This window comes from Canis lupus, chromosome X (assembly GCF_048164855.1).
Source record: "Canis lupus baileyi chromosome X, mCanLup2.hap1, whole genome shotgun sequence".
Lineage (NCBI taxonomy): Eukaryota > Metazoa > Chordata > Mammalia > Carnivora > Canidae > Canis > Canis lupus.
The window spans coordinates 4,938,116-4,958,681 of record NC_132876.1 but is presented as its reverse complement, the minus strand read 5'-3'; the positions used below and the strand labels follow the sequence as shown (position 1 = coordinate 4,958,681).

The 20,566-nt window shown below is 45.3% G+C and overlaps 1 protein-coding gene across 5 annotated transcripts in view; it reads left to right on the top strand.

Annotated features, from left to right (window-relative positions):
- Positions 1-18,661, top strand: part of MTM1 (myotubularin 1) — a 96,752-nt gene extending 78,091 nt beyond the window's left edge. For 4 of the 5 annotated variants that reach the window (XM_072817839.1, XM_072817841.1, XM_072817840.1 and 1 more), the window contains 5 exons: positions 2,663-2,869; positions 4,256-4,348; positions 4,943-5,056; positions 10,050-10,226; positions 16,907-18,661. In XM_072817839.1, coding sequence (XP_072673940.1) covers positions 2,663-2,869; positions 4,256-4,348; positions 4,943-5,056; positions 10,050-10,226; positions 16,907-17,074 — 759 coding nt within the window. In that variant the 3' untranslated portion in view covers positions 17,075-18,661. The remainder of the gene's footprint in view (positions 1-2,662; positions 2,870-4,255; positions 4,349-4,942; positions 5,057-10,049; positions 10,227-16,906) is intronic. The other variant, XM_072817842.1, reaches the window with a different exon arrangement.
- The last annotated feature ends 1,905 nt before the right edge of the window (positions 18,662-20,566 follow it).

The following is a 20,566-nucleotide window of genomic DNA, read 5'->3' as shown; positions in this document are numbered from 1 at the left end:
CAGAGCCCCAACAGGGTGTATTGTCTCTGTGGTTTCTGGAGCTTACATGTTCTCTCTGTCCTTTCCAGTGCTCTTGCCCTATAGCCCTTCCTCTTTGAAAGTGACATGTTCTTTTGTGTCTCTTAGAAGGCAGCTAGCTGACAGCTAGCCTTCATGGAACCCATGCTTGATGTCATCACTTGATGGGGACTCTTTGTCTTAGGCCAAGACAGGCTATTAGTGGGGATCCCATTTCTCTCCTCACTTTAGAGAGAAAGGAACCACAGTTCTGCGATTGGCTAGGTATGTGCCATGTCAAAAGTGGTGGAAGGAAGTTTCAAACCCAGGCCTCAGGCCGTTGAGCCAGCACGCCACACACTGCCTCCCCATCAGTCCCAGGTCCATCTGGTGATTTAAGAGTTTCCAGTGATGGTTTTTGAAAAATCTGATTTTTGTTTCATTAGATAACTAGCAGCGTTCCCGTCAAGATGCGATGGTGGGAATTTGTACTTTATTGGAAAACATGTGATATTTTTAAAGTTAACAGGCTCTCTGTAAAAGTGTGCCAGAAGCTCAGCTTCCTTAAGTTGAATTCAAGCGATCTGCTATATTACCGTTGCTTCTCAACAGCCCTTCCTGCAGAAGTGCCTCAAGTTAAAATTGTAAACAGGATTTTGAGGAGATACTTAAAATGCTTGAAGAAATAAAGCTGCTGTAGTCATTTTAAAAGCGATTACTTTTGTACGAGTAATTGATGTGCCATCAGGTCCCCTAACCTGTCCTCAGCACAACTTTGTCCACTTATCTTTAGTAACTGTTTCTGTCAAAATAAGGAAAGTACAGATCTTCAGTAGCTCCTGGCTGGCTCAGTTGGTGGAGTATGGGACTCTCGATAGCAGGATCATGAGTTCAAGCCCCACATTAGGTGTAGACTTCCTTAAACAAGTAAATAAATAAAGTCTTAAAAAATCACAAAAGTATGGGTCTTTAAAGTTCTGTATAGCAGATCTTTCACTTAGTCTGACTTTTCCTTGAATCAGTTAAAACGACCACACTGCCTGACTGTTGCACAGCCGTTGGGATGTTGGGAGATCCAAAAATGGCATCATGTATGTGAATAGCTGATGAGCACCTGAAAAGATGGAGCTCTCGTACTCTACTGACAGCCACAGTGTGAAATGGTCCGAAACAACTCAGCAGTTTCTCAAAAAGTTAAATCAACGTACATTTACTATATAACCCAACCATTTCACTCTTCGGTATTTACCCAAGAGAGATGAAAACTGAAGTCCCCACACATAGATCTGTGGGTGCCAGAGTTCACAGCAGCATCACTCGCAGTAACCCAATGCTAGAAACAACCAACCGTCTATCAGCCCATGGGCGGACAAAGAAAATATGATCTGTCTGTACAACGGGAGACATTTGGGCCTTAAAAAGGAAGGATGATGTGGGCTGCAACACTGATGCACCTTAAACTATGACACTAAGTGAAAGAAGTCAGACATAACAGATCACCTATCATATGATTGCATTTAAGATGAAATTTCGAGTCCATGAAGAACTACAGAGATAGGAAGCAAATTGCTGGTAGCTGGGGGCTGAGGGAGGAGCAGAGATTGAGCTCAGATCGCACGAGACTTTTTGTGAGTGGTGGAAGCATTCTATGACTGGATTGTGATGATGATTGCGCCACCATATACGTTTACATGGTCTTCTCAAACTGCACCGTCATGATGGGTACATTCTGTGATTTGTAAAGGACAACTCCATAAGTACCCAAATCCTCCAAAAATGACATCATGACAGTAACTCTTTGTATACATAAGTTTAGTAGTACTTTTAAGTCTCAAACATTCACTAGAAGGCCATCACTTTATCTTTACGTAAGTATTCTACTTACGAGCCATCGAACAGTTCATATTTTGTCAACTTATAACAAAGGTGATTTCCATTGTATCGGGCCCTTAAGGTCTAGGCTGGACCTGTTGGGCCAGCGATTTTTCTAAAATGATCACTGCTATGGGTTGAATTGTGCTGTCCCCCCAAAATCTTTCATGTCTTGAAGTCCTGAGCCCCCAGTGTGACCTTTTAGAATCAGGGTCATTGCAGATGTGAGCAGTTAAGACGAGGTCATACTGGAGTAGGGTGGGCCCCTAATGCAGTAAGACTGGTGTCCTTATGCAGAGAAGAAATTTGGACACAGAGACACATGCCCAGGGAGAAGGCCATGTGAAGACTGGAATTTTGCTGCCACGGGCCAAGAAACTACCAGAAGTTATGAGAAGGCCTGGAACAGGTCCTTCCCTAGAGCCTTCAGAGGGTGCCTGGTCCTGCCCACTTTGGTCTTAGACTCGTAGCAAGATCATACGTTCCTGTCATTTAAGCCACAGTCTGTGCAACTTGGCTAGGACAGCCCTTAGTATGCTAATGTAATCACATACGCGAAAATAAACTTGAAATGCAATGTGGTTTTTTGTGCATTGGGCTGTTTTTTGTTTGATTTTTTTAAATACCCTAGTCACAGGTCCAGCAGCTCCTGGTATTTCCTTCACAGAAATCTTTCTATTCCAGACAGTAGCAGTATTTGAAAACGGGACTTTTTCTAGGGTCAAAAACTATCATTTCAAATTTCAGCAGTACCTCACAGCTACCTACCAACTCGCCTGTTCTTCTTTGGCAGCTTGTTTTGACGGGAGCCATTCAAGTAGCAGACAGAGTTTCTTCAGGGAAGAGCTCAGTGCTCGTGCACTGCAGCGATGGATGGGACAGGACTGCCCAGCTGACGTCCTTGGCCATGCTGATGCTCGACAGCTTCTATCGGAGCATCGAGGGCTTTGAAATATTGGTACAAAAGGAATGGATAAGTTTTGGACATAAGTTTGCATCTGTAAGTAAACAATAAACCTGATTTTTGAAATGTCACATCACTGCCGTTCGAGATTTAAAAGCTAGTTGTTAAACCATGTATTTGCTTTTGAAAAGGAAATCTGAGGAGTCAAATGAAAAGTACACGTTTGAAGATGTCCGACTCCTTGGGGTCAAGTTGTCATAGGATACATGTTTATACATCTGCACTATTTACAGTTTGACTTGAGGGTAATGTCAGGAACCTGCATAGAAATGTTGAAATTGTTTGAAAGGAGGAGGATAGGATGACCATTCTTTCCCAGCTATTATTATAGCCATTAGAGCCAAATACATTTTGCAGAGATGCTAGACTTTTAGTCGAGGCTATTATTATTATTATTATTATTATTATTATTATTATTCTCTGATAGCATTTTGAAAATTGAGAGAACCTATTAAAATTCCTATTTCCAGGTCTATCTCCAGATACCATTTGAAAACACCTTTTTAAAAAAAAAAAAATATTTGAGAGGGAGAAAGAATGCATGCGAGCTCGAGCAAGGGGAGGGGCAAAGAGGGAGCATCTCCAGCAGACTCCCTGCTGAGCATGGAGTTAGGGCTTTATCCCAGGACCCTGAGCTCACAACCTGAGCCGAAATCAAGAGGCGGACGCTTAACCAACTGTGCCACCTGGGCGCCCCTGAAAAAGCCTTTTAACAAGCTCCCTCAGATGATTCTTCTCCACATTTTCTAAGTAGTGTGAATAACATTTGCAAGTGGAAAGAATCATTCTAAATAAGAAGAAATGGTGAGGTTTTTGTCTTGTTTGAAGAAATAACTTCACTTCTTAATAATCACACCCTTTTGAACATGGTTTTGAGGCTTCGAACTTGAGGTTGATACCTTATAGCTGCTAACCTACCTGCAGGATGAGCTGGCCCTGTCCACCTGCAGCTGATGATAGAAATGGTTGTGACACATGTGATGATGCTTTGCCCCTCAGCATGGGTCCATTACAGATGTTTATAGACTTTATTTCCATTTTTTCTTTCCTTTTTTTAAAAAAGATTTTATGCATTTATTCATGAGAGACACACAGAGAGAGAGGCAGAGACACAGGCAGAGGGAGAATCAGGCTTCCCGCAAGGAGCCCAATGCAGGACCTGATCCCAAGACCCCAGGATCATGTCCTGAGCCAAAGGCAGACGCTCAACTGCTGAGCCACCCAGGCGCCCCTGATTTCCATTATTTCAAAACTTTAACATTTCTGTATTGCCACAGAAAAAACATATACTGTTTACTGTCTGAGAAACTTGGCATTTGGAAAGCAGATTGCTGAGTTGTATTGTCACATTGTGTGGGTTATATGCTTTCTTGGTTTTGTACCCATCAATGAAAACAAATCGTCTTCACCCATTCATTTCAGAGAATAGGTCATGGTGATAAAAACCACGCCGACGCTGACCGGTCTCCTATTTTTCTCCAGTTTATTGATTGTGTATGGCAAATGTCAAAACAGGTAAGAGTATATATATGGAATAAAAATACACTTGACTTCACATTTAAGTGTTTTGATCAAATGTCCAGGATTTGCCTTTGCCTCACAGTAATCCAGGGCAGAGCTAGAGATGAAACGCATCTGGCCATATGTAAATAATTGTTGAAGCCAAGTAATGGGTACATGGGCTTTACTGTTTTATTCTCATTACTGTTTATGTCTGAGATTTCCCATAATGTTTTAAAAAATCAGTATCTAACTGCATTCTCTTCCCTAATGGAATCGACAGTCCCAAGGCATCTTTTCCAGTCCTTCCATCTGGCATGTGTACATAGGACACGGTAAATAGGGAAGATGCCTTGTACGCCCTGTATGCTCAGGAGTACCCAGAAAATCAGTTTGCTTTTCATCTTTGGCCCTTTAATTGATGTTCTTTTAAACTCCTCAGTCCTGTGCAAAGCACCAAAACATGAGCTGTGGGAGGTGTGCCGATGGCAGCCTCTGCTGGCCTTCCTGGAAGGCGACAATGTTGCATTACTTGGGTACCTCCTTTCAGTCCTATAGAAGATCCATCCCAAGTTTTCATGCTTTGTTGCCTTATTTGTTTTTGTCTAGTTCCCTACAGCTTTTGAATTCAATGAACGATTTTTGATTACAATTTTGGATCATCTGTATAGTTGCCGGTTTGGTACCTTCTTGTACAACTGTGAATCTGCTCGGGAAAAACAGGTGAGTGGAAATGCTCATCTTTTTAGTTAAATGTGTCTAGTCTGCCATGAAATAAAAAGACTTTTGATAGCTTTGTTTGTGGGATATGCAGAGTTTCTCATTTTTCAACACTGAGCCTGGATGTTTTCACCCCAGCCAGGGTTTGTTGAGTGTCTGGTATTTACTGCAGGGGTAAGACATTGATTTTGCCTTCAGAGAGTAGGAATGACTTTAAAGGTATGCAAGGTCTTCCTCCCCAAACACCATAAAAACGTCAGGAAAGGGCATTGTTTTAATTTTTTTAATAATAAATTTATTTTTTATTGGTGTTCAATTTGCCAACATATAGAATAACACCCAGTGCTCATCCCGTCAAGTGCCCCCCTCAGTGCCCGTCACCCATTCACCCCCACCCCCGCCCTCCTCCCCTTCCACCACTCCTAGTTCGTTTCCCAGAGTTAGGAGTCTTTATGTTCTGTCTCCCTTTCTGATATTTCCCATCCATTTCTTCTCCCTTCCCTTCTATTACCTTTCACTATTATTTATATTCCCCAAATGAATGAGAACATATAATGTTTGCCCTTCTCCGATTGACTTATTTCACTCAGCATAATACTCTCCAGTTCCATCCACGACAAAGCAAATGGTGGGTATTTGTCATTTCTAATGGCTGAGTAATATTACATTGTATACATAGACCACATCTTCTTTATCCATTCATCTTTTGATGGGCACCGAGGCTCCTTCCACAGTTTGGCTATTGTGGACATTGCTGCTATGAACGTCAGGGTGCAGGTGTCCCGGCATTTCATTGCATCTGCATCTTTGGGGTAAATCCCCAGCAGTGCAATTGCTGGGTCATAGGGCAGGTCTGTTTTTAACTCTTTGAGGAACCTGCACACAGTTTTCCAGAGTGGCTGCACCAGTTCACATTCCCACCAACAGTGCAAGAGGGTTCCCTTTTCCCGCATCCTCTCCAACATTTGTGGTTTCCTGCCTTGTTAATTTTCCCCATTCTCACTGGTGTGAGGTGGTATCTCCTTGTGGTTTTGATTTGTATTTCCCTGATGGCAAGTGATGCAGAGCATTTTCTCATGTGCATGTTGGCCATGTCTATATCTTCCTCTGTGAGATTTATGTTCATGTCTTTTGCCCATTTCATGATTGGATTGTTTGTTTCTTGGACATCCACATGCAGAAGAATGAAACTAGACCACTCTCTTGCACCATACACAAAGATAAACTCAAAATGGATGAAAGATCTAAATGTGAGACAAGATTCCATCAAAATCCTAGAGGAGAACACAGGCAACAACACCCTTTTTGAACTTGGCCATAGTAACTTCTTGCAAGATACATCCACGAAGGCAAAAGAAACAAAAGCAAAAATGAACTATTGGGACTTCATCAAGATAAGAAGCTTTTGCACAGCAAAGGATACACTCAACAAAACTAAAAGACAACCTACAGAATGGGAGAAGATATTTACAAATGACATATCAGATAAAGGACTAGTTTCCAAGATCTATAAAGAACTTATTAAACTCAACACCAAGGGCATTGTTTTAAATTCATAAACCTGTGAGAACAGGGAAGATGAGAAAGAAAATGTAGCAACCAAAGTTTGGGAGCCAGAAATAGCAGTTAGCTTCCCCAGCTCCCCTCCCCTCTTGCTCTGGACCTGAGGATTCTGACACAGGTTTCTTCTCAAGAGAGCATGAGAGTGGGGTTCAGGTGACAGGAGCTGGCTGTGAGGGCCCCAGCTCACTCTCCCTAATGACTCCCAGCATTCTGGCAGCAGGTCCTTATGTTCTGGGTGGGAGCACAGGAGAACCTTCTCAGTTGGCGAGGGTGAGGGGAGAAGGTGGAGCCCTCACACATTGCTGGCAGGGATGTAAAGTGGTGCAGCTGCCTTGGAAAACCATCTGGTGGTTCCTCAAAAAGCTAAGAGTTGTCCTGTGACCTAGCAATTCCACTCCTAGGCACATACTGAAGGGAAATGAAAACAGAAGTTGAAACAAAAACTCATACATAGGTGTTCAAAGAGTTAAAAGGGGGAGCAATAGCCCCGGGTCTGTCGGCTGATGACAGGATGAACAGAATGCAGCCTAGGCGTATGCTGGACTCTTCTTTAGCCATGAAAAGGAAGGAAGGTGTGGTCCATGCTACAACATGGACAGACCTCAAAAACATGCTAATGGGGGAGCTGAACATGAGAAGGTACAGATGGCATGATTCCATTTATAAGAAATGTCCAGAATAACAAGTCCATCAGGGCAGAAAGCAGATGAGTATGTGCTAGGGGCAGGAGGGAGGGGAGAATGCGCAATGCCTGCTTAATGGGTCCGAAGCTTCCATTTGGGGTGATGAAGACCTCTCAGAACTTGATAGAAGTGGTAGTTAGACAACTTTGTGAATGTATTAAAAGCCACTGAACTGTAGACTTTAAAATGGTAAATTTATAGTACGTGGACTCCACCTCAATGAAAAAAATCACCCCTGGGGAAACTGACCAGCCCAGGAGGAAGGACCTAAAGATACCAACACCTAGGGTTGCACACAGTGAGGCTCACATTGACAAGTGTCATGATCCCAGAGCTTCCAGTCAGCTCTTCAGTGCTCTATTCTCAAATGATAGCAGAGAACCAGCCAGGAGGGAGGAAAGCAGCTTGGAAGAAATGGTTACCAGGTAGGGAGAGGAGCGACATAGACAGGCAGCTATCATTTAATATCCCTAGAAAGATGATAAAATGCTGGCACCAAGAAATAACAACAGGATATTGTTTCGAAAGAACATGCAGAGATCAGAAAACAACTTGAAATGAAAAATGTGATATCAAAAGAGGTTAAAACTCAGAAGAAGTGTTGAAAGACAAGTGGAAATCCCCCAGAAAGTCCAGCATTAGAGACAGAGGTAACAAGATGGAAACAAGATCAGCAACCTAGAAGTCCAGTCCTGGAAGTCCAAAATAGGGCTTCTTGAAAGAGAAAACAGGGAGACCATAGAACAGGAAATCACCAAAACAATCTGAGACTGTTTCCCAGAATTGAAATACGTAAGTTTCCACATCAAAAGGCCTGCCAAGTGCCCGAGCATGGTGGGCGAAAATAGGCCCATACCAAGGCCCATCTTTGGGAAGCTTCAAAACACCGAGGACAAAGAAAAGATCCTTAAGACCCTTCAAGCTTCCAGAGAGAAAAGGAAGGAGTCATTTGCAAAGAAACAGATCAAGAAGACAAAATCCTTCAATAGCAGTATTGGAAGCTGGAAGTCAATGGAACGTTGCCATCAGAATTTTAAAGGAAAATGGTTTCAACCTAGAATTCTCTAGCCACCAAACTCTCAACCAGATATTTGGGGAGACCAAAGATATTCTCATACATGCATGGCATCAAGAGTTCTGTCCCATGCCAAGCCCTTTCTCTGGAAGCTGCTGGAGGGTTGGCTACGTGCAAACAAGAAAGAGGACTGCGGAACTCAGGAAGCAGGAGCCCCAGCTCTGAGAGAGGCAACAAGGGATGCTCCGGGTGCAACAGAAAGGAAATCCTAGATGTGAGCCGGGTTCAGCTCAGGAGCAACCCACATGGCTTGCTCTCCTCCGAGGATGAAACTGGGAGCTCCGGAGGTGCTGAGTGTCTTGTCAAAGTTTTGAGACGTTGGTGGAAGAACTGGGAGTTGAAATAATAAGTACCAAGAGAAGTCAGCAAACAGAAGAGATAGTTGTTAAATCCAGGAAAGACGACAAAAATCATGCAGGAGAAGAAATCACAGAAAGTGACTGCGTAGCCTGAGAGTAGCTTTTGCTTCATCGTAGGGATCAAAACACTAAAGATCTGACTCATGAATGCTGTGCTTCGTGCCGGGAGTCCGAGGTAGTACAGAGCGAGTGATGCCTATAGCTGAAGAGCCCCCAAGCATCAGGGAAAGCATATTATTTAGAGATGTGGAGGTTAAGTACCAGATAATAAAATAAATCAGTTTAAAAAATCAAACGCAGTTGCTTGTGGGGAGGTGAGAGAGCTCTTTTTTTCATGACAAACCTGGTCAGGCTATTTGATGTTTTACACTATGGGCATGTATAAAAATAAAAACAAGCATGCAAATGAACACAACACAGTATAGCTCGTGGCATCAGAAAGGTAGAAATTAATGAAGTTTGAGGTGAATTCCAAGGAAGGCAAATTTATGCTGCCATTTTTCTTGTTCACATTACTGAAATATGCATGTTAAAGACATTTCTTCAGTCGCTTGTGTCAAGCTGTTCTTTTTAGCTTCCAGTTTTAGCTTATTGGTCCTTCCTTATTGAAGTCATTACTGGAAGAGTCTCAAATTCTGCCTTTGGTAATTTTAATAATTGTGCCTTTTATTTCCCAAGCTTGGGGTTTTTTTTCCCAGTGTACGCTCGAAATGGGTAAAAATCTATAAAAAAAAAAAAAAAAGACATTGTGAGCGTGTGTTTGAGATGGTGGACACCAAAGGACAAAGTAAAGATTCAGTGAAATCAGTTGTCCAGGTGTTTTCAAAGGTCTGGACGGTAGCATGATATAGATTGAACATCTGGCTGCTTGGTTAAAATGACTTTACCTCTAGATAGCTACTGTCAAGCAAGCAGAGGTTAAGATTTGACAGTTCTAACAAGCAGAAAAATGAAGAAGGCTGACCGGGTCTTATGATAATTTTTCTTTCTGCTGAATTTAAAAGAACATTCTGTCCATCTGTTCATAAATGTTTTACCTAGCCAGTAATAGTTGTCTTAGGTCAGTGAATTGCACTTAATGGTACAGCATCCTGTACCTCTGTCTTCTGGCAGAAATAGTAGCTCTCAAGCTAGACCATTATCTATGCAAATACCAGTAAGTGGCTGCTAAACACTCACTGGCCCATGAGGCTTTTTGAACTATTATGGGGATAATGTAAATGTGTGATTCAAGTTGAGGCTCAACTGTATTGCCACAGGCTGAAAATTGGTTTGTGTGTTTGTACTTAGGCTTTACTCTCTCTCTTTCTCTCCAGAAAGTGACGGAACGAACAGTATCTTTATGGTCACTGATAAACAGTAATAAGGACAAATTCAAAAATCCCTTCTATACTAAAGAAATCAATCGAGTTTTATATCCAGTTGCCAGTATGCGTCACTTGGAACTTTGGGTGAATTACTACATTAGATGGAACCCCAGGATCAAGCAACAAGTAAGTGAAGTGACCATGTTCAGTGGCAGCGATGTCTGTTGGTGACTTCTGGATTTAGACAATGTTACTTGGTAGTGGTTTTTTTTTTTTTTTAATAATATTATGAGGGGGAAGATGGACTAAGAAACTTACACTAGATTTCAAATGCGACTTTAATTAAAAATTGTTTTTGATTACAAACCCACTTATTTTGATTGGTGTTAAACTTATAGTCTTATAAATAATATACATACATACATACATACATATATATAATCATCTTTTTATCTTTTTACTAAAATGTAAACTGACTTGAAGCTCTGGAAAAAAAATTTTTTTGAGTTTTGATGGCCAGGGATTTCCTTCAATTAGTGGACGTTGTCATACATCATAATAAAATCCCTTCCAGTGAGTAGACTTAGATGACCCTTCAAGGAAACAAAACGTTTTCTTCTGTCTGCGTCAGGCATATGTACCAGATCAGCTAACATCAGTGTAGTGCCTTTCACTGAGAGTCCTGGCTTCTAAAATAAAGATGCTTGATCTGTCCGTGGACAGTGCATTCGGTGGGCCATTTATCAATGAGAAAGAGAAACGATGAATTTTGAAGCGAGAGACTCCACATTTTGTTGAAGACACACTCGGGCTTTCCATTCTCACCACATTCTCCCTCCAAAATCAGAAGAAAAATGCAGCCCATTTGTAAGGGCTCAGAAGTACCTCCAGTTTAAACATTCAGTATTTGTGATTGCCCTTTTGTGAAGGTTTGCACATTTTCCTGTGGTTTGGATGGTCGACTACCTGTTCTCACAGGCCAGTCTTGCGGAAGCACCAGCTTTAATCCCGCTGGAAATCGCAGGGCAGCAGCAGGGCCCGGGCGCTGCAGTCTGTCTCTTAGATTGTTTATCCCACTCAGGCAGCTGGCCGCACGCCAGGCTCTGCCCCCCTCTTCCCATTGGGGAATGCCCGCTTCAAGCTGGCACTCTCGTTTCAAGGTCTCTGCTGCTCGCATGAAAGGCTTCTGCGACTCAGTAATGGTGGAAATGTGTAATCTCTCGGCAAGTGACAGATTCCAGGGCTTGAGAACACTCACTTGTTTGGTTTGGGATTTGAGAAGCACAGTGAGGGAATTTATTTAGCGGTAGTTCCAGCACTTGGAATATCAAGTCAAGAGGAAATGGGAACTTTGCCAGGGCCCTAACTGCTGTTACAGGGGACATGTTCCTTTTCTAATTAAAAAATATCATATAGATGTGCACTGTCTCCTAGAAATTGAGCCTCTCCTGTGTTTGCCGTGCCCTTTCTGAAAAAAAAAATTAGTAATCAGAAAGTATCAACAATTTCTGTACAGATTCTCTAATCTCCCCTCGTCCATTTGTACCTGGAGAAATTCTGAAAACGCAAGGAATTTAGAGCAATTCATTTCTGAGCATATAAAGGTAAAAATTTTGTGACAAGTCAAGTAGGAAGAAACATCATTAGAATAACTTACTACCCTGTATCTACCCCTTTATTTTCATAGAGCTTAGCAAAATGGAACTGGGCCAGATAGGAACACACATTTTTTTGATAGAGGTTTCTATTTTGAGACAGTAATTGGTCTGTATTATGATCTGTGAAATTTACTCAAAAAAGAAAGTCACTTACCCTTTCTATATAGATTTTCTGAACGTGGAGGGTCCTACACATCTCTTTATGTTTCTTGAGGGGGAGGGGCATCGGGGGAAGGCACAGAGATTAGGAAGAGGTCATCTCTGGCCCCAGGAGCTCCCAGGCTGACGGGGGCGCCCAGGAACAGAAGCCGGCGATGATAGTGCTCGGGGAGAAATGTCACAATGGAAGTGTGAATTGAATGCATTACATTTCCTTGCAGAGCTCCTGTGGAACATTATTTCATACAGAAATAGATTTAAATCAGATCATGGAGGACTTTTTGAATTATAAAATGTAAACCTAAAGGAATATACTTAACTACTTAAAAGTGAAATTGTGGTTCAGTTGTGCGGCCCAGCTGGTATACAATTACCGGGTGCCGGTAGCAGTCACAGCACCGCAGTACACCAGCAGTGCTAAAAGATACAAAAACAGATAGAGCCCGTCCCTCTAATGAGCTCTAGCCTCGAAGAAGCCGGGGTTACTGTGCTTTTTCAAAGCGAGAACCACCAACCGTTGCCCCAGCACAGAAACTCAGCAGAGTTGATGGAAAGAGCAATGCTTGCATTTGAAGAGCTATCAGTCCGCCAACTTGGTACGTGCATGAACACGCGGGGATTGCTCATATCGGAAGCAGGAGTGGCCAGTGAGGCCTGTTAAGAGCCCCAGTGGGGCCTTGGGGAGCGCGCCCCCATCGCTGTTAACCAGGCCCGCGCCGGCAAGCTCACATCTTCGCACAGCCATCGCCAGAGGATGAGAACAGGGACAGTCAGCTGCGAACAGGCTGACCCGGTGGCGCTCGGGTCATCTCTGATGGGAACGCCAAAAGGAGTGAGACTCGAAAACCTGTGTGAGGGCCGAGATAGTTCCACAGCCAGCTCGTGGCCGGTCGGGTATGCTGTGCTGAGCTCCACGTCACGTCAGTCCCGAGCGAGCGGCCGGGCTGAAGTGCTTACAGCCACTTGACTTTAAACTTCATTTCCCGAGATTTTTGTCTCTGGGACGCTTTCCTGGTCTCCCCCGAAAGGTCTGTGTTTGTCTGTAGGCTCTTGCCTTCTGGATAGTTTGTGCCCATCGCTAGACTGAATTCTCTTTATTTCGAGTCCTCTTTCGTCTACACTCATGACTCTTCTAATTATACAGCCTTGTCACCTGCAAAAGTGGTTTTTGTACCTCTGGTTCCTTTTTCTTGTCTAAACGTACTTGCTAGCACGGTAACAGACTGATTCTAATAGACGTCTGCAGAAAGGGAAGTATTAAAAATAGCCACGGCAATTGTCGAGGAAGGCGAACGTCGAGGAAGAACTTGCCCTGCTCCTTGGGAGGGTCGAGCCCAGAAGCAGGTGGGGAGCCCTGGCAGGTGAGGCACAAGGGAGAGGACCGACCAGCGATCATGAACGGTCCCAGCACAGCAGATCGAAGTGGACATGTCGAAAATGGAGCTCCTGGTCCCCCAGAACCCGTTCCTGCTGCCGTCTTCCCCATTTTGGTTCTTGGCAACTCCACCCTAGTCACTGTGGCCAGAAACCAGGGAGCCCGCCTCCACTCCCTTCTTTCTTGCACCGCTTCTCCAGTCGGCAGAGCCTGCTGGACTCGGCCTTCAAAACCCGTATGACTCCAGACCCCTCATACCAGGACCCCCCTTGCCCCCCAGCTGCTGGCCCGATGCAGGCCGTGTGGTGCTGCCTAGACTTCTAGCTGGACTCCCCAGTTCCGCCTTTGCTTCCTTCTGGTCCGTGTCAACATGGTAGCCGGAGCAGTCCTTGTAAAGCACGTCCCAGATCCCGCCGCCCCTCCACTCAGAACCATCCTGGGAGCTGCTCACCTCGCCCAGCACCAAAGCCGAAGTCCATGCAGTGGCTTCCGAGGCCTGGCGTAGCGTCCCGCCAGTCCTGCCCCTCTTACCTCGCTTGGCTTTTCCATAGTGTTCCTCACCCTTGAACACCCGCTGTGACTCAGACTTGTGGTAGCCTTCATTTGTGTGTCTCCCTCTGCTGGAAGGAAAAAAAGCCATAAGAATGGGGACTTGGGCCTCCATCGTTCACTGAGGGATCCCAGGCGCCCAGAACAGTGTCTGTCCTCGGCTGAATACACAGAGAAAAATGGACAAAAGACATTACCAGGTGGCACGCAGCACCTCCTGGGTGTGACGTTCCTGTTCTAATGCCACCTGTGCCTTTCTGAGAAACCTCACATTCTGCAGTGACAGTAAAGAAACAGGGCTTTACTGGAAGAATGGGGTTAGGAGGAAGGAGGAGACCTCTCCCACGCCGTGGACCTGTGTAACCAGAGCCCTAATGGGAACACCAGTGTGTGCACCTGGCGGGCTCAGACAGTAGAGTGTGCAACTCTTGGCCTCAGGGTTGTGAGTCGGAGCCCTACGTTGGACGTAGAAATGACTTCAAAATAAAACCTGAAAAAGAAAAGGAAACCCCACCACTAGAAGCACGGGCACAGTCACATGTCTGTGGCATTTTACCTGGCCTCTGTCCACCACTCGTTGGCAGCCCGTGGCAGGTAGAATGGTCTCCCCCAAATGCTGTGTCTACTCCGAACCTGGAAACATGACCTTACTTGGGAAAAGGGTCTTTAGAGGTGTTACTAAGACCTGAGGATGCCATCCTCCTGGGTTTGGCGCGGGCCCTACATTGTGTGACAGGTGTCCTTCTAAGAAGAAACGGAGATTTGAACCACAGGTACGGGGTGACGGCCGTGTGGAAGCACAGGTGGGAGGGACGCAGCCCCGAGCCAGGGAACCTGGAGCCACCCGAAGCTGGAAGAGGCAAGGAAGGAGCCGCCCCTGGGACTTCCAGAGGGAGCCCGATTTCAGGCTCCAGCCCCAGGAGCTGTGAGAAAGTACATTTCTGTGGCCACCTTGTGTTCACTTGTCAGGGCAGCTCATCCGCAGTCTGGAACCCGGGGCTCCTGTGGCCTCCTCTGCTCCACGTCACGGACCCGGGCCAGGGTGCGGCCTGCTTGTCACCGCGCCGTTGTCACAGCGTCCATTGTTGGTGCTTCAGCCTAACGCAGTGGAAGTCGGGCTGGTTCCAGAAGCCACTAGCCCTGATGGAGTGCACTTCTCTAGGCTCTTGACCTTTTTCTTCATGTCCTCATATACTGCTCCAGCTTTCTAGGAGCTTGCCTTTGCTCACCTCAAAACACACCGGTGATGGAGTCTTCCGGAGGCCATCCTATCATGTATCTTGGCCTGAGGCGTGTGATCACAGTTGTGCACATCTGTGTAAAGGCTCACGGAGCCGAACATTTTCAGATTTTGTTTATTTATTCATGAGAGACACAGAGAGAGGCAGAGACACAGGGAGAGGGAGAAGCAGGCTCCCTGCAGGGAGCCCTGTGCGGGACTCGATCCCAGGACCCCGGGGTCACGCCCTGAGCCAAAGGCAGACGCTCAACCACTGAGCCACCCCAGGCGTCCCACGTCTTCATATTTGTATACATGCCAGCCTGTAACTTATACATCAGTGCAAAGGTTTAAAAAGTTCACCTGGGCAGCCCGGGTGGCTCAGCGGTTTAGTGCTGCCTTCAGCCCAGGGCCTGATCCTGGAGACCCGGGATCGAGTCCCATGTCAGGCTCCCTGCATGGGGCCTGCTTCTCCCTCTGCCTGTGTCTCTGCCCCTCTCTCTCTCTCTCTCTCTCTCTCTCTCTCTCTCGAATAAATAAAATCTTTTAAAAAAATAAAAAATAAAATAAAAAGTTCACCTGTTGCAGAGAATCGCTCTCCGCTCCAGCGTGACATCTAAGCTCTGTATGGCCCGAGACCCCTAGTCATCCACGAAGGACGTGGGCAGTATTGGCCAACCTTACTCTCACAGCAACCCCGGGAGGTCTGGGCCATTTTCTCCCCATTGGACTGGTAGGGAAACCGAGGCACCCGGCTTACGTCGTAGGGCAGGTGAGAGGCAGGCCCGCAATTCGCAGCGAGGCTGACGGGCTCTGGAGCTGCGCTCTCAGCTCCAAGCTCCTGTGAGCAATCGCACGTGCACAGGTGCTAGAGCAGGACAGGGCCAACCGAGACCCCTGAGACGCACCAGAGACCCACTGGATTGGGCAGAAAAAGGAAAAAATTGCCCTTGTGCTCCCAAGCGCTGCTGAGGATGCAGAGGCACAGGTGTCACTAGTGGGAGTATGAGGTCGTACCCGCCGCCTCAGAGGACAGTTGGGCAGCATGTGATAAAGCCGAAGAGACCCCACCCCCACCCCCTGGAAAGTGCTGTCCAGGAACATTCGCAGATGTGCGCGAGGAGGACCTGTGTCCAAGGACCAGGCAACGTGGCACGGGGAGCAGCGGGCATCACCGCTCACCTGTCACCGCGGGTGTGGGGACCTCACCTGTGCCGTACTCGTTCAGTGGCACTCCACGGGACTCGCACTCAGAAGCATGAGCCAGAAAGCTAGTTGATAGATGCAGAGGAGCACCAATGACGCCAACTTGCACAAGAACGAAACATGAGACTGCATCTCATGTCTAGATACCCACGGATGGGAAAAGGAGCAGAAGTGTGCCCGGGAAAGAGGGCCACAAGCCACCTTGAGAAGAGCGGTTGCCCCTGGGGACCCAAGAGGGCAGGGGGCCTGGGGATGAGGGTGAGGGAGATAGGGATGCAGGAGACCGAAGGTGCGTCTGGGTTGGCAAGCCTTAAAAAAAATGATGGTGAGAGGGGACACCTGGGTGGCTCAGCAGTTGACCACCTGCCTTCGGCTCAGGGTGTGACCCCAGGATCCAGGATCAAGTCCTACATCAGGCTCCTCGGGGGGAGGCTGCTTCTCGCTCTGCCTGTGTGTCTGTCTCTCTCTCTCTGCGTCTCTCATGAGTAAATACATAAAATGTTTTTTAAAAAATGATGGTGAGGCCTGTGCCAGGCAGTGTGTACAAGGGCGTATTTCTTGGTGGCGAAGCGCCAGACGTGGTTTCACCCCCGGGGGCCTTAGTGCATCTTGGACATGTGTGCGGTCAGGGTCAGCAGCAGGGTTTGGTGGGCCGGTGGCCGTGGAGACAAGCCCTAATGCCATGTGCACTTCTTTCCAGCAGCCCAACCCAGTGGAGCAGCGGTACGTGGAGCTGTTGGCCTTGCGTGACGAATACATACAGCGGCTCGAGGAGCTGCAGCTCGCCAGCTCGGCCAAGCTGCCCGACCCCTCGACCTCACCGGCCGGGCCCTCGCAGATGATGCCGCACGTGCGCACACACTTCTGAGCCGGGGTCCCCGGGGCCAGCGAGGACCCCGAAGAAAGGAGAGAGCCCACCCTCACTTGGGGCCTCTGTACAGAGTAGATTAAAACCTTTGCCTCCGTGTAGAACTTGAACTAACGTAATCTTAAACTCTTGAATATGTGCCTTCTAGAAAACATATTACAAGAAAACTAGTGTCTACAGGGCAATCGGAAGAAAGGAGCCAAGGTGGGGTTTTGGAAAATCCTGACAGCTTTCCAGAACCGGTTCTGAAAGATACAATTGAAATTTAATTGAGCTCTTTCGAAATAGCTGTGTGTACAATATGTATTTTGTGGGCTTCATCGGAACGACACCGTTGGTAACTCAAGGGGGAAAAATGTGTTTGTGAACTGGATCTTCTTTAGGCTGCTTATAGTCGTTGCTTTGGATTATCGGAAACGAACCCAAATGTGAAAGATGTGATTGCCAAAACCAAATCGGGCTCATCTTCTGAGGCATCATCCAAAAGCAAGGTGTTTAAATAATTGCCAAACTATATATACCATCGTTAAGTGGTGACTTAAAGAGAAATGGCCGTGTAGATGAGTTTTTCATTATTTTGAAATTTTGGAAGACGACGTGTTTCCCCCTAATTTTCAAGAGGAGCATATTTTTATATTACACCGATGTGGCCCAGTCAGATATGATTTGATTTTTTTTTATTTAACTTTTTGCCAGTTCTGTTTTTCTGAGTTGTCCCACGAGCTTGCCTCAAATTCTGACCCATTTCCAGGTTGTGGGAAACCCCTTCTAGCACTGTTTGAGGATGTCGGGGGCATTATGCTGCTTAAAGTGAATGTTTTCGCAAACGTCTCTCTAGTCTGACCAGCTTATCTGCCAAAGTGTAGGGTTGACCATCTTGGACGCATGGGCTGTTGCTAGAGCATCATTCTTTGAAACAAAAGCCACAGATGTACATTTGTTGAGCATATTCTTGAAAGTATTGTATCTCAGTTGACACGGTGTTGGATGCCCCTCCCCCCAAGCGTGCATTAAACTGGTTCTACAAATTTTTACTTGAAGTGTACCCGGCAGTTTGCTTTTTCAGGTTTTTTGGGGTTTTTTGTTGTTGTTGTTGTAGACTATAGTAGTAATAATAATGAATGAAATTTCAAATGCAGTTCTATTTGATATCTGAACTAATTAAGTATATTTGTAAAAGTTAAGGCTACAGTTAAAACAATTAATGTTTTACAGTGAATTGTAAAGGACTATTTATAGCTAATATGGTTTTGTTTTCAATGAATTAAGAGAGATTAAATATATCTTTGTAAATTATTTTCTGTCATAGCTTAATTGGTCTACCAAATAAGACATCTCAAATACAGTAGTATCATGTATAAATTTTGTATGTATAAGAAATTTTATTAGACATTCTCTTGCTTTTTGTAAACGCTGTAAATATTTCATAAATTAACAAAGTGTCACTCCATAAAAAGAAAAAAGCTAATACTAATAGCTTAAAGGATTTTGTGAAATATCATGAAAAGGTTTTCATGACAATAATGACTAAAGACCTGCTGTAATAAATGTATTAACTAAAATAGCACTCTGTTTTCAGGCCTGTAACTGCGTGTGTCTGTGTGTCTTTTCCTGGCTCCTCTTCACATGTTCTTGGTCTTACTAGTGGCCTTGCAGGACTCTCCCAAAACTGCAACAATTTGGTGCATTTCAATGTATTAGCGGTGCTTTTTTTTAGGCCTCAACTGTCTTAATTTTTTTAATGTTTTATTTAAATTCCATTTGCCAACATATAGTATGACACCCAGTGCTCATCCCATCAAGTGCCCTCCTCAGTGCCCGTCACCCAGTCACCCCAGCCCCCCACCCTCATTCAGCTGTCTTTATTAAAGTCCAGAGAGCTTCCACAAAAGAGCCAGGTGTGCATAGACACAAGACTTCAGACTCTGGATGTGGAACACAGTGACTGATGTTAAGGGAGGGTAAGACGTTGGCGGAAGTAAGTCATCCTCGGTGTCTCTTACGATAAGAATTAAAAATTGTCTTCAGATCGTCCAGCCAATTAGAAATGATGTGCATTCTAAGAATGCTAAATAGGGGACCCCCGGGTGGCTCAGTGGTTGAGCATCTGCCTTCGGCTCAGGTCTTGATCCCGGGGTCTCAGGATCGAGTCCCACATCGGGCTCCCAGCAAGGAGCCTCCTTCTCCCTCTGCCTGTGTTTCTGGCCTCTCTCTGTGTGTCTCATGAATAAATAAATAAAATCTAAAAAAGAATGCTAAATAGTTCTAGCAGTAAACTGAAATTAATCATTTTTTAAAAGTCTGAAGAGGACTTAAAAAATTAAGTGTTGTTTTTTTTTTTTTTTTTTTTTTTTTTTTAGAACTCTGAGTATTTGACTTACTCTGCAAAGGTTCTCCCCCAGACGTCACCACATTGAGTGCTCACTAGAGCCTCATGGGCTACGTGGCATTCTGTTATCCCTGTTTTCCAATGCAGGAGAGCATCGGGACTCCAGGGCGACACTGCCATGCCTGAAGTCCCACGGACGGCATCCAAACAGATGCGCACAGGTGTTACGCTGAACTCTACCTCGCTCAAGTTCCCAGTGACTAGCCTTAGCTCTGCCTTCAGGGATGACATACAACAATCTCTCTTCCTGGGACAGCCCTTCAAATAATTTGGAATCACAGATATATTTGATGATACAGTAGTTTTTCCTAAATATGGTCCTAGCACTTTCTGATGTACTTTTGATAATGCACCGAAGCTTATCCTTCTGCTTTGGGGGCAGACAATAATACCTCAAAACTCTGAAAATAAGCTGAGTAGCTCATCACCTGCAGCCCCCTCTACAGAACGCAGATTGGTAGTGTCAGTGCTTCGGGCAGCTCTTGTGGCATTTGGGGCATTAGGGCAAAAGGAAGACTATCTATAGGGAACGGTCTTAAATACAAGAATTTTTCACACAGTATCTACATCTGTCTGGAGGACGTGGCCATCACAGCAGAAGCACAGGGGACCCCCAAAGCAAATAAATGTATGCCATGTGCATCCCACAGACAAGGAGGATTAGCACGTTCACAGAAAAATGTCATGGTTGAAATAGCTTGCAATCGAGTCATTTGAGGTTCACAGAATCACTTTTTTTTTTAACAGCACGATGCTGGAATACCAATACTTGATTCTAATCCTCCCACATCTCTTGGCGGCTTTATCACTTAATTAAGGAATTATTAGCAAAGTCGTCTGTATTGAATGTATTTGGAAGATGAAAGATCGGCAAAGCAAAGAAGCATCCTCGTTTCCTTATGAGGCTTGGATTCAGATATGGATTAGTCCTTCGAGAAGGTGGTGTAACGTACTTAACCACGTCAGGGAGCTACACATGACAGGTCCTCACAGTTCGTTTTCCAGTGGCTTTGGACAACATGACTTACTCATTTCCAGCTGGTAAGACTCCTGTGCTCCAGAGATTGATCGCGTTTCCCAGTGCCTTCCTCATAAATTACCAA